Source organism: Bidens hawaiensis, unplaced genomic scaffold, assembly GCF_021521415.1.
Source record: "Bidens hawaiensis isolate Kalapana, Puna unplaced genomic scaffold, B.hawaiensis_p1.1 tig00023535_1, whole genome shotgun sequence".
Taxonomy (NCBI): Eukaryota; Viridiplantae; Streptophyta; class Magnoliopsida; order Asterales; family Asteraceae; genus Bidens; species Bidens hawaiensis.
This window is the reverse complement of record NW_027505034.1, coordinates 150,022-162,576: the sequence shown is the minus strand read 5'-3', so window position 1 is coordinate 162,576 and position 12,555 is coordinate 150,022. Positions and strand designations below refer to the sequence as shown.

At 32.1% G+C, this 12,555-nt stretch overlaps 1 protein-coding gene across 1 annotated transcript; it reads right to left on the bottom strand.

The window, feature by feature from the left end:
• Window positions 1–5,699: 5,699 nt before the first annotated feature.
• On the bottom strand, window positions 5,700–10,939 carry LOC143610005 (gibberellin 2-beta-dioxygenase 2-like). Its single transcript, XM_077084607.1, has 3 exons — window positions 10,430–10,939; window positions 6,360–6,711; window positions 5,700–6,263 (listed from the first exon to the last, which is right to left on the bottom strand). The coding sequence occupies exons 1-3, from the start codon at window positions 10,816–10,818 to the stop codon at window positions 6,006–6,008; spliced, it is 999 nt and encodes a 332-aa protein (XP_076940722.1). The 5' UTR covers window positions 10,819–10,939; the 3' UTR covers window positions 5,700–6,005.
• Window positions 10,940–12,555: the final 1,616 nt, after the last annotated feature.

Here is a 12,555-nt window from a genome sequence, read left to right as displayed (position 1 = left end):
CCAATATGTTAGACTTGTCGGTGTATGTTTTATATGTCAGGGTGTATCCCGATGACCCATTAGTGATTTGTTAAGTGATTTTCCGTTCGTTTAAGTTCCGGATCGGTTCATAAATGTAACTATGTAAATTAAGATGTTATTACAAATTTATAAGTTCTCATACCAGTTTACTATAGCATTTGGTGCCTTGGCGTTTGGATTTATTACTTTTAATCTCATGTCCTTAATAGAATATGGGTAAATTTTAGTGTCCAAATTGACGTAGTGTTCCTATATCAAACGATATTGTTTCAGTTGAACTTGAACCTTTTTTTATCACACATACTTATGTGTCTTTGGTTTATAGAAAACTATGTCTCATGATAAATCAGGTGTTTAAGGGGCCTAAAACTAATTATAGGTGACCAAAGGTTGTACAGTGACGTTTAGGGACAGCTGGTGGGAAAACCTTAGTTCGAGTGACCTAGGCTTATGTTCACGTGGAGTGCGAGTACAAATTTTAAACCTTAGATAAAAAGGTATATTTTACAAAAAGAATCACGGTATTAGGATTTGTCATGAGTAAGTTATGGTCAATTTAGTATGACACAAAATCTATGAAAAACTACACTTTTGACACATAGTTTTGTGAAGTGACTTAGTGGTATCAAATCACGTCCAAATGGAATGCAACCTGTTGGGTTTAAAAATAGACTCGGAGTAGTACATTTTAGACTCAAGAATCGATCCTTTTAGTTAAGTATGGACCGAGTTATGGTCTTAGGAATCCGGGAGGAAATTCTGCCAGCTCCCTGATCACGTGAAATTGTACCTTCAATCCCTTTCTACACATTTCCTAAGTGTATAATATGACAAACTGAAAATTTTTCTTACTTTTTCAGACACTCATCACGACTTGACACAAATTTTCGAGACGAAAATTCTTTAACATGGGAATGATGTAACAATCGTCAATTTCATATTAACTCCGTTAACTCAACTCCGTCAATTCAAACTTAAAGATCACTGAATCTATAACGCACACCTCATTACATTTAAACTAGGGTTTAAATGACGCTTAACACTTACTACATGTGTAGTCTTTCGGGAATTGCACCGAAACGCAAACAAGTTGACGCAAACGATTGGTGAATAAACGAAAAACGTCAAAACAATAATTATGTGATAATTATGTGTTAGACTTATGTGTTATGTGATAACATGGTATAAACGTTAACTCAATGTGCTAGAACTAGTTATTTAAGCTAGAAAAGTAACATTTGGAAGTTGAGGGACTAAAGTGTAACATATTATAAATAATAACATAAACTAAAACCCTAACACTCTTTCTCTCCCTCCCAAACCCGACGGCAGCTCTAAGCCCCCCCCCCCCCTTGCGATCAGCCTCATATACACACATACAATCAAGATTGTTCAAGTTTGATTGAAGATTAAGGTGTTAGGAAGGTAATAACAACTATCATATGCATCCTCTATGCTTAATTTCGATTTTAATGGGTTAATTATAAACCCTAGGTCTGATTTTTATATGTGACGGTGTTCATGTGTCTTGTTTTGATTGAAAGATGTATTGATTGTTGAATTGATAGCTAGTATTGGTGCTATTGCATGTTAATTGTTGTGTCTTTGAGTTTGAGATCAAATAAAACCCTAACCATGTGTGTATGGTGTAATTGATATGCATGGTTAGTGGTTATAGTGTCTAGAATGTTATATGAATGATTTGTGGTCCATAGATAGTTAATATGTTGAGTTTGGATGCAAACAGTTTCTGGACAGATTGTGTTGTTGATGTTCAATTGACTGTAACGGGGTGTAAATGTGAAAATTTGTTGAGATAATTGATACTAAAGTAAACTAGGTTGAGTCTAGTTTCTAAAGAATGTAAATTTGCAATTTTTGGACGTGTAAAAGTTAACCTTTATGATTTTACAAAAACGTTGTGCAAAGCTGAGTTGTTAAACCTGCTGTTAGGTTGTTTTGTAAATGTTATATCTCATGAACTACGAGACCAATTGAGTTGGTTCCACTTCTGAAAATTGACTTGTTGAGTTAGGAACCTAACCCAATTGGTCTTGTAATTATTGGATTTTTCGTTTAACGGGAATTTCAAATAACATTCTGTTGCGCATGAATTTGACTGTTATGAGTTTGCTGTAATGATTTGATTATTGTGAGAAACCTATGTGGAATAAAAATATAATAAAATATGTTCTGGAAACCTAAGACATATATGCTTTTGTGATGATTTTTGGTAAATTAATTGTGATGCTATGATCGGTGGAATAGACTAGTTTTTCAAGTAGAATTCTGTCGTTAAGAAACCAGTTGCTGAATTTTGTGAAAGTTGCATGAAACAACGTGATTGCTAATTTATTATCGTGTTTTGACCAAAATGCCCTTGCGGAGAATAATTGCTAATTGATTGTCATGATTTGACCAAATTGCCCTCGTGGGGAATAATTGCTAGTTAATTGTTATGTGTTGACCAAATTGCCCTTACGGGGAGTAATTGCTAGTGATGTACATTATGAATACATGACACGTAAATAATTGCTCACACATGTAACGTATCACAAATACACTTGTTAAAGTCACACACGATTCACAAACGAAACACGAAACATGTTGTGTGCATAGGTATTATGTGCCGGGTCTAGAGACTCGATAATATTCCGACACTTAGAAAAATCTCTTTGTTGTTTTAGAACGCTAGAAAGAGTTTTTCTGTGACGCGCATCTTGGTGAATTATTTTGGGAATACTTCGCAAACAGTGAGTTCACTTACCCCTTTTAAACTGTTTTCAAACGCTTTTCACTTGGGGGAGATAACATACTCCAAAAACGCATTTAAGATTTTGTTAATATAGATTATATATCACTTGTAAAGACTAAGTGGCAAACACAATAACTAAAGTCCTTCATTCACATCGAACCGTTTAATATTGGATAATAGCGAGTCATTGTTGAGTAGTACTACTGGGTTTGACAAACCCACCCAACGCTAAACTCAACTGGAGGTCGAGTGGTTGTAATCTTGGCTAAACACATACCATGGTCGGGATAGACCTGGTGGCAAGGCAAATGATAAACAGTCAGCTTCGGTGTCGAACACTTAGTAATACTTGTTTTATAGGCTAGCTACCTATAGATATATAATTGATTTAACACTATCTGGTAACGCAAAACGCTTAACGCAAAACGCTTAACGCAAATGCTAAACGCTTTATTTTATATAAACTTGTGAACTCACCAACCCCGTGTTGACACTTTTAGTATGTTATTCTCAGGTAGCCGAGGCGGGCGCGCGGTATAGGGTCATGCATTATCTGAAACGCTTTTGTTTATGCAAACTATTTAAAACTGTTATCATTGGGTTTAAGTTGTCCTGCGTGACGCAACATTTATTTTATGATTTTTACGCTTCCGCATTTAATTACTCGTAAACGTTTTTATGGTTTGATTATAACTAATGAATCCGATCCTGTTAGTTCACACCCTCTGACAGTAAAACTCTGTTAGTGGATTTTGAGGGTGTGACATATAATGGTTTTACCCTTTGAGTTAACGTGTCATGACTTTGTTTAACACTGTGTTTAACATATCTTAAATCTAAAGTCTAGATATTATCTCATCTTGTCACTAAATATGTGCATTATGTTCATAGTTTGCTTTTGTATAATGTTCATGTTCATAATACTTGCTCTTTGTGGAACTTGGTTTTAATAAGTTTATTTACACCATTATTATCATAAAGTTGGTCATTATTTCATGTTTAAAGAAGATGAACACCCCACATTTTGTTAGTTTCTCACAAGTTTTGTTTAGATTTTAATGGTATTTTATCGTTTACTAAAAATGTTACTCATTTCCTAACGAATCTTATCAAATTAAGACTTATATATTTTTTAAAAAAATATATCTTTTGTTTTATGGACTCAAACATGTTCATGCTTTAAAGAAAAGAATAAGGCTTTAGTGGGTAGTTTGTGTTCATTTATCTTTTAGTGTAACAACCATGGGTGGCTCATTATACAAGTTCTTATAACTTGTATTTTAAACAAAGAACATGAAAAATTTTGTGTGTAGATCTTACCGAGAACAAGGATAGAGGAGATAATAAAAATAAATAAGAAGAGAAGAAATCTTGAGCTCATAGTACCAATCTAGTGTTCATCCCTAGAACTTATTCTCCACTACTTGCATGATTGTTAATTTCTTGGGCTTGATTCTTGAATGATTTACTTGAAAAGGATGGAGGTTGAAGTGTGTGTGTCAAATATTGGGGCTGAAATGGGAGTTTGGTTTGGTGAAAAAGAGCCGAAAGAAAGAGAGAATTGTGGAGTGAGAGTGTGGTATTTCCTTGAAATGTTTGTTTGTTATATGAAAAATTTTAAGGATACTAACCATATGGTTAAACTTATGGTCTAATGATCTTTGAGTATGATGGAGTGTTAGTGTTGGAAAAGTTGGAAAGTTGGGGGTTGTTAGGACTTGTCGGCTGAATGGTTAAATAAAGAAGGATACAGTGATGGATGGTGATTGATGGAGCTAGCATGCTCATCAACAAAACTCCGTTGGAACTTGTTGGTTGCAAAACAAAAGGGAAGGGGACCCCCTTTAGTTTGGCCGTGAGATAAAGAATCAAACTGTGAAAACAAATTTTTGTTTACTACATTGTTAATATATTATTAGTTTATGTATAATACTTAAGTCATAATAATAAGATGATTAACGGAGTGAAAGTACCTTCTAACATTCAACCACTCATGTTATTTAGTATATACAAGTATGCTATATGTACATATGTATAAATTAATTTGGTAATTTAATCCAAGTACTTGGGTTTGAATGTATATTATAATGTTTTTATATTGGATTATTGAATACGATTTTGGTTTTAATTAGAAAGATATCCTATTACCAACGTTCGGGTTTGTCGGCTCATTCGTGCACGTGTACTGATAATTCTCAAAACTACCATATGTATGATAATGAAATGTACGGTTCCGCTAAACTTTAAATGTCCCAAATGGTGCATATTAAGTCAAATACAAATTTACAAAATGAAAGCATGTTTAAGATATGTACGGATATTGACGTGAAAATTGGCGGTTGTCACATATGAATCGAAACATGAAAACGTAAAACCTGATATCATAGAGTTTTGACGAGACAATTCCAATGTCGTTAGTTTGAGTTCAATTGGAGTCCGTTTGTACACTTTCAACGATTTCCTAATTGAGAAGACCATGTATTTGATCCTAACCCTGTTTATTTGTTTTGGTTTCATGTGTGGGTGGCTCTTTAACCCAATACACATCTCGAGTAAAGGGTTGTATATCAACCTTTGCACTAGTAAGTGTTGAGTCAGTAAGAGATCTTACTGGTTAAGAGACTCTAAGTAAATAAGTGTCGAGTTGGAGCTGAGTACGCCAATGTGGTGGTGATTTGTGGTGGAGAGCGTGGTGGTTGGTCTAGGAGGTTGTGCGTGAGTGACAGAGTGAGGGTTATGCACACATGTGAAGACACAATATGGAAATAAATTCATTCAACATCATTTTGTAACTTAATAAGTAAGAGGTTTATTGACGGATTATGAGATGCCATTTTGGTGAATAAAACACATTTAATGCTAACGGATTTGAATGTAGTCTCTTAAGTTTTAATGAAGTCATTAAGAGGCTATCAAATAACCTTTAAGAATTAAACACACATGTTAGTCACTTTATATTGCTTAAAACATAGTAAATCACAAAACAAATTGCAATATCAAATTATGAAAAAATTAGACCAAATATATTATTAAATCATGGAATACATATTACAAAATAGTAAGTGAGCCGTAGACACCATCTACACCTCCCCATGTCTACAACCAACAATTTCATCATGCAAAAAAAATCATTTTTATAGGTGATGACTTAATTGATTATACACTTCTTTCTCAATTTGATTTTCTTCTACTCTAACCTATATATTGTCCCATGGTACGGAACAATTTTTTAGCATAAAGTTGATTGACACTTAAAATGATCAATCCTTTGATCTCCTAGCCTTAGAGAATACGCAGCTTTTTTATATTCGTTCCATGTAAATGACTTGTAAAGCCTTAGGTTTCCCGACGAGATCATTTGTGGGAGTGGAGATATCCATTCGTTCAAGGAAGGGGCTGCAAAGTACATCATGGACATTCTTGACATGCTCGACATGTTTGTCATCACTCTATGTCTTACACTTTTGAATCTTCCGTTCGTCAAAACCTATATTTTTGACCATAACTTATTTAATAAACTTATTAAAAATAGTAATGCTAATAACAATTTGAGATTATTTATAAATTAAACTTGTTAGCTTACTTCTAACACATCACCAACGAACACACAAAAGTCGGTAGGCTCAGTATTGACAGGTATCCATAGTCCATCAACGGTACATATTTGTAGGCCAGGTACATCATTGGATCTCAAAATGGTAAATATCTGAGGATCTGAATGCTCTCCAAATCCAATTCGATCAGCGGGTTTTGGTTGATTGGACTCATGCTTGATCCCAGGGTAATGATTGGCTCGAAAACACGAATCACTATCGACATCCTGAATCAAGCGACTAAAAACGTTCGAGTCCGGTAACGAAAGACCAAATGCCAATATCTCTAGCAACCCACATGTTAACTCCTTCACTTCTTGGATGTAGTCATTCACAGCACATCTACACACAAGAATTGAATATTCAATTTTCAAATTCATAAATTTGAATTCTTACCCATATATTAATTTTAAGGTTGCAATGAAGGACATTGATCAACTATCATCACCTAACGTTATTGAAAGATTCCTTAATTTGGGTGTGAAAACTAATGTACATGTCCCCCCTATTTTTGGGAACCGACACATGGATGGTTTCCGATCTCCTTTTTCCATTCTAATAAAAAAATAGTACTATTAATGGGGTACTCTCGCAATCATGATTATAATATGTCAGCGTCGATGTTTTTATAACCGTACTACATAGTATCAGTATAAAAACCGCGTTACGTTTTAAATAATTTGAATAGACTGTAATTTTTGTATGAATTTGTTACGTTAACTAAATATGAAGTCTAAATGTATATATATTAGGGGTTATACGTGCGCTCCGCGATAACAAGGGCGTCAAATTCTAATATAATCTGAATAATAGGTTAAATAAAAAAATTAAATTAAAACTGTATAAAAGCATAAAAGAAAAGTATTTATTTAAAAAAAGTAAAAAATGGTATGTATTTGCATAGTACTAATATAAAACATTATGTGACGAGTGACATTATAAATAATCAGAACAAACCATAGTATGAATTTGTTATGCTAATTGTTAACCAAATATGAAGTCTAAAATGGAGATATTAGCAATAAGATTTTAGAAAAAGAAATATAAAAAAGGTGATATTTAGTTCAACTAGGTTCGTATTAACTCAACTGTCTCGATTATGTAGCTGGTTTATGGTTTCTAATCATACCATTTTTAGAACGGTGGTCAACATTCATGTCGTTTTATATCTTTAAAAAGTATTATATTTTCTTAATAGTTAGGGATTTAAGGAAATGATAATACGTTTTTATAGCGTGTTTAAGAGGAATAAGTGAAGCTATTTTGACTTTTAATTTCATGAAACTTTGGTTTACTTTGCGTAAGGCATGACTCAATACCCACATATTATCTATGGCTAGTGGGTTTTTTTAATAATGAAATATTAGTTTTTTACTTGCAAAGATCCACTTTTAACTACTTTTTAAACATTGGTGTTTAACAAATAAAAAAATTATATTATATTTATTAAAAGAAGTAAACAATTATGACAAACAAATTTGACTTTTTACCAAAATAAAATAAAATAATATTTATAATTACGTTATAATAATAATAATAAAAAGGTCTTGATTAAAATTGAACAAAAGTAGGCTTTTATTTAATGCAATTTGCTTTTATTTTATATTCATGTGTGTGTATGAATATTATGATGTTTCATGTAATAATAACTATTTTTAATTAAAAAACAACACATGAGAAAGTTTTATCCATTGAAAAATTATTAATTTATTGACACATGAAATTAAAATCCCTAAAATTCGGGGAATAATAATAATAATAATAATAATAATAATAATAATAATAATAATAAATGTTTGTTAATGCATGGAAACCGGCTAAAAAGTGGAGTGGACCTCAGCCGATTTGAAACATAAACAAAAAGACGACAAAATTATAATAATAATGTTTACTTTGTAGGAGCCCAATTATCGGCCAGCGTGGCAACCGAACCACCTGTTATATTATAAAATATAGCAATGCTAATTTTGTATATATAGTTATGTTTTATCATAATCATATTTAACGAGAGAAAATCATAACTACATAAATAATTGTACATATTGCGTGAAGATAGTCATGTGTAGTGAAACATAAAAGTGTGACGGTTAAAGAGTTGTTTATGTTTCACATTTAAACCAATAGATACAAGAGTTTATTCGATTCGTGAAGTTCTATAAAAATATTATATATGCAGAAGGCCATTCAATACATAATCAATTTCAAGTGTAGAACTACAATAATAGTATAAATACGTGTATCTTTTCCTTTATTTAACACTTAATATGATTTTCTACCCAGCTCTTCTCCCTCTATGATAAAATGAATATCTAATCAGAGGTATACACAGACGATTCTATTTTTTTTTTACAGTTTTCTACATAAAATTATTATTATTATTTTTTGGTTTTTACATATCGCTATGCTATGTTAGAATTCGTGTGCTACAGCCTACACGGGGTGGGAAATATCAATACATAAAATTCTTGAGTGTTTGTGTGTATCTTATTAGTGGAAAAACATACTATATACGCATATGAGTAAATGGAGCTCTAAGGTTAGCCTAAGCTAAGTAAATGATGCGACACTTAAATTGGATTTCTTATTCAAGAAAAGAAATACTAATCTTAAATATTGACAAAGCCTAACTGGGTTAGAGATGTGTTATGGGATGTGCTTAGACGTGCCGGGATCTCAGCCAAGAAAGAGGCACCTGTTAACTTTTTGACTGATCCGCGTGAGGGAAGATCTACCCTGCGTCCTGCGGATGTTCTTGTGTTTGGCTGGGCAGGGGGTAAGCATGCGTGTGTTGACCTCACTGGGGTGTCCCCGTTGATGGGGCTGAGAGACAGTGGCTTCGTACCGGGACAGACGGTTTTGAGAGCGGAGTCTAGGAAGGTTGCTAAGCATGAGAAATCGTGTTTGGAGAATTAGCACGTGTTCATTCCATTTGCCTTCGACACTTTTGGATCCCTAGCTCCCGAGGCGGTTCGCTTCTTGGAGCGGGTGCAGAAGGTGGTCCACAGTGACTCGCAGAGCCCGATGAACCAATGATTTATATTTAATAGAATAGGCTTTGCGATTCAAAAGGGGGATAGCGGCGCAACTTGTTGCTCGCTTACCCATTATCCAGATGTAGTTTGGTTTGTGTTATATATAAAAGGATCAATATTTTCTATAAAAAAAAAATCTTAAATAATGGGCACATGTGAAAAATACAGGTTGTCTCTTCCCATCCAACTCAATCGAAGAAAAAAAAACCGGGACTAGACTTGCTTAGTACAAGGCAGCTTGCCATGATTACGATTTTAAAAAATGTGTAAAAGTATATATACAATTTGGTTTCAAAAATACATTAATAATAATTAATATAACTTGACTTGCATTTAAAATAACAGATAACTTAAAATAAATATGTTTTATGAATATAACTATAATTTCTTTAAAATTATATTATTATTAAAATGTTAAAAGGGTAATTAATAAGAGTGAGAGATAGAAAATACCATGAGAATGGATATGAATACGATACGTGACATGAGATATTTTTATTTTTTAAATAATTTATTTGTGTTTATTTTTTTTTGTTTAAATGTGGAGCTACGTGTGAGTACAATAGGCAAACACTACGTGTCGTAAGACATCTTCCACAACTCATACATATAATGATATATTTTCTACTCATTAAAATGTTGGCCAATTTATGGACAAATCGGATGAGGAAAACTATGTACTACATTAAAACGTGAAAACGTTGGGACAATAATACGTACGTTTGGACCATTATTACAGTTGTGTAATTGTGTAAATCATTAAAACATTTATTTATTATTGTTAAATTCCATAAAACAATAAACATTTTCTAGGTATTCCATCCAATGTTAAAAGTGTGTCATGTCTTTGTCATCGATTGATGAGCATGTTTTGTGGTTGGTAACACACTTGTCGATTACATTACAAACATGAACCTTGTTCAATCAAACATAAAGTTAAAAAAAGAAAAATTAAACGAGTCATATGTCGTTATCAACTTATCATTGATCGAACCATATCTTTATATGATTTATGACTGACTACGTACCTGAAATTTGTTGATTGATTAGAAACGACACTAAAGTTATCCGAGCCAATGGAAAGAGAATTCGCTTGAAGGAGAATGTACTCGAGCTCACCCACATCACCATTAAACCCTATGTTTCGACACCCATAGCCGAACGGGCTAGGGGGGTTAGCTTTGACTTTGACTTTTTCAGAAGCGGGTTTGGAGAAAAACTCATGAACCGCTTCCTCCATTTTGGAAATGACTTGGAAGGGGACTTGATGGTTTACAACTTTAAAAAAACCATACTCTTGACACGCGGTGACCATGTGGTGTGACAACGTGGTGGTGTCGAGTGAGAGGTCGACGACGGGGATACCAAGGGCTTGTGTTTTCTTGGTTCGTAATGAGGAAGGAGAAGAGAGAAACATTGTTAAGTTGAGTTGGGTTGGAAGGAGAAATGGGAATATGAAAGTGAGGTTGATAATGGGATTAAATAGGAGTAGTTGTTGTTGGTATAAATATAAAATTGTTTGAAAAATAATAATAATATTAATAGTTGTTACGTGAGATTGCGTGATGACTATGAGGGTACCACAACTATCGGGACCTTTTCTTTTTATGGAGGACAAAATAGTTGTTTTTGTTTATTGTACTCTATATTATTTTAACTAAATTTTTTATTTTTTTATCAGTATATATACACATATAAGAGAACGTTAACGTATAAATGAAATTAAGGTGCTAATGTTAATAATCAATTAAAGTAATAATATATACAAGTAGAGTAATTATGTAATTACATCACACAGTATTTATGTAATTATATCATAAATTAATTACATAATTATTCTACTTGTATATATATTTATTCTATTATCATAATACATTTGTATTTAATCCAAACCTTACACATATATACACATGCATAGGGAAGAGTTTAAACAAAAACCACTAACATAGTTGAAAAGTCACGAAAGCCATTTTTAAACGCTATTTTTTAAATTTTTATTTTTTCCATTTATTTCATATGTTATTCAAAACCTGAAGAAAAAATAAAGAATGTGTTTCATGAAAGTATATATGTGTAGCTCATAATTAAATTTTATTATATTTACCCTGTATGAAACACATATGTCTTCACAAGATAAACATATATACTTCCACAATCTACATATTTTTTTTTTAATTTCATTTTGGCTTTTACAAAGATTAATAACAAATGAAAACAATATTAAAAACAATAATTTAAAAAAGGTAGTGTCGGAAAATAGTTTACACAAGTTTTTCAAGATAAAAATGGTTTTCGTTGGAACCCTCTTGTCTGTTAGACTAATTTTGTAAGTTTGGATAAAAATTGACCGAATTTAAAAGTTTAGAGGTTGTTGAGATAGTTTTTTTCTCTAATTTAATTTAAAGAGGATTTAAATAGGATTACTTATTGGTCAAGTTTACTTGATGGCTAGGTTTCCTAGGTATATATGAAGGGACATTGTAAAGCTAACAAATTAATAAGAATTACAGTTTTGAGTAACTTTTCTTTTCTTTGTAGTTAAGATTGAATGCAATTATCTTTTAATGTTTTTTTAACATTGTTTGAAAAATTGTTTAGGCTGATTTTGAGGATTTAAACTGACCCGTCAAAAACATCATAAAAAAAAACCTATCTATGTAAATAAAGTTTATTGATAAAAATTACCTATATTCCTTTTTGTTTTTAAAAGGCCATCTAATGATTGATTTCTATTTTTGTTTAAAATTTTTGTTGGAAGAAATGTGATTTTTATGTACGGGCAACTTGCAATAATAGAATAATGATATTTTGTTTTATGTCGTAAATTGGTATATTGCACACACTTATATATATATTTAAATAGAATGAATATATCTCGCTTATAAGACTATGTGTTGTGAAATAATGCAGTTTTGTAAGTTATCATGTCATGTCATTATCACGTAGGCAGAGAGACAATCCCATTTTTATAATGTGTTGGATAACCAAGTTTTGTTAGTTATCATGCCACGTGTGAAATGTCATATAATAATTGTTATTTATTTATTAATTTAGTTTGTATAAGAAATATAAATTTACTTGAACTAAAAGTGTAGATGATATAGAAAGAAAAAAAAACCAGTATTCAAATTAAAAAAACGTTACAGATTAAAGT

Bases quoted from the DNA above. Each gene is read 5' to 3' on its own strand.
- LOC143610005 (XM_077084607.1), bottom strand. From the start codon at position 10,818: ATGTTTCTCTCTTCTCCTTCCTCATTACGAACCAAGAAAACACAAGCC. The intron at 6,712-10,429 runs GTACGTAGTCAG...TCTTGTGTGTAG, and splicing joins AATCAATCAACAAATTTCAG to ATGTGCTGTGAATGACTACA. The intron at 6,264-6,359 runs GTAAGCTAACAA...TCAAAAATATAG, and splicing joins TCGTTGGTGATGTGTTAGAA to GTTTTGACGAACGGAAGATT.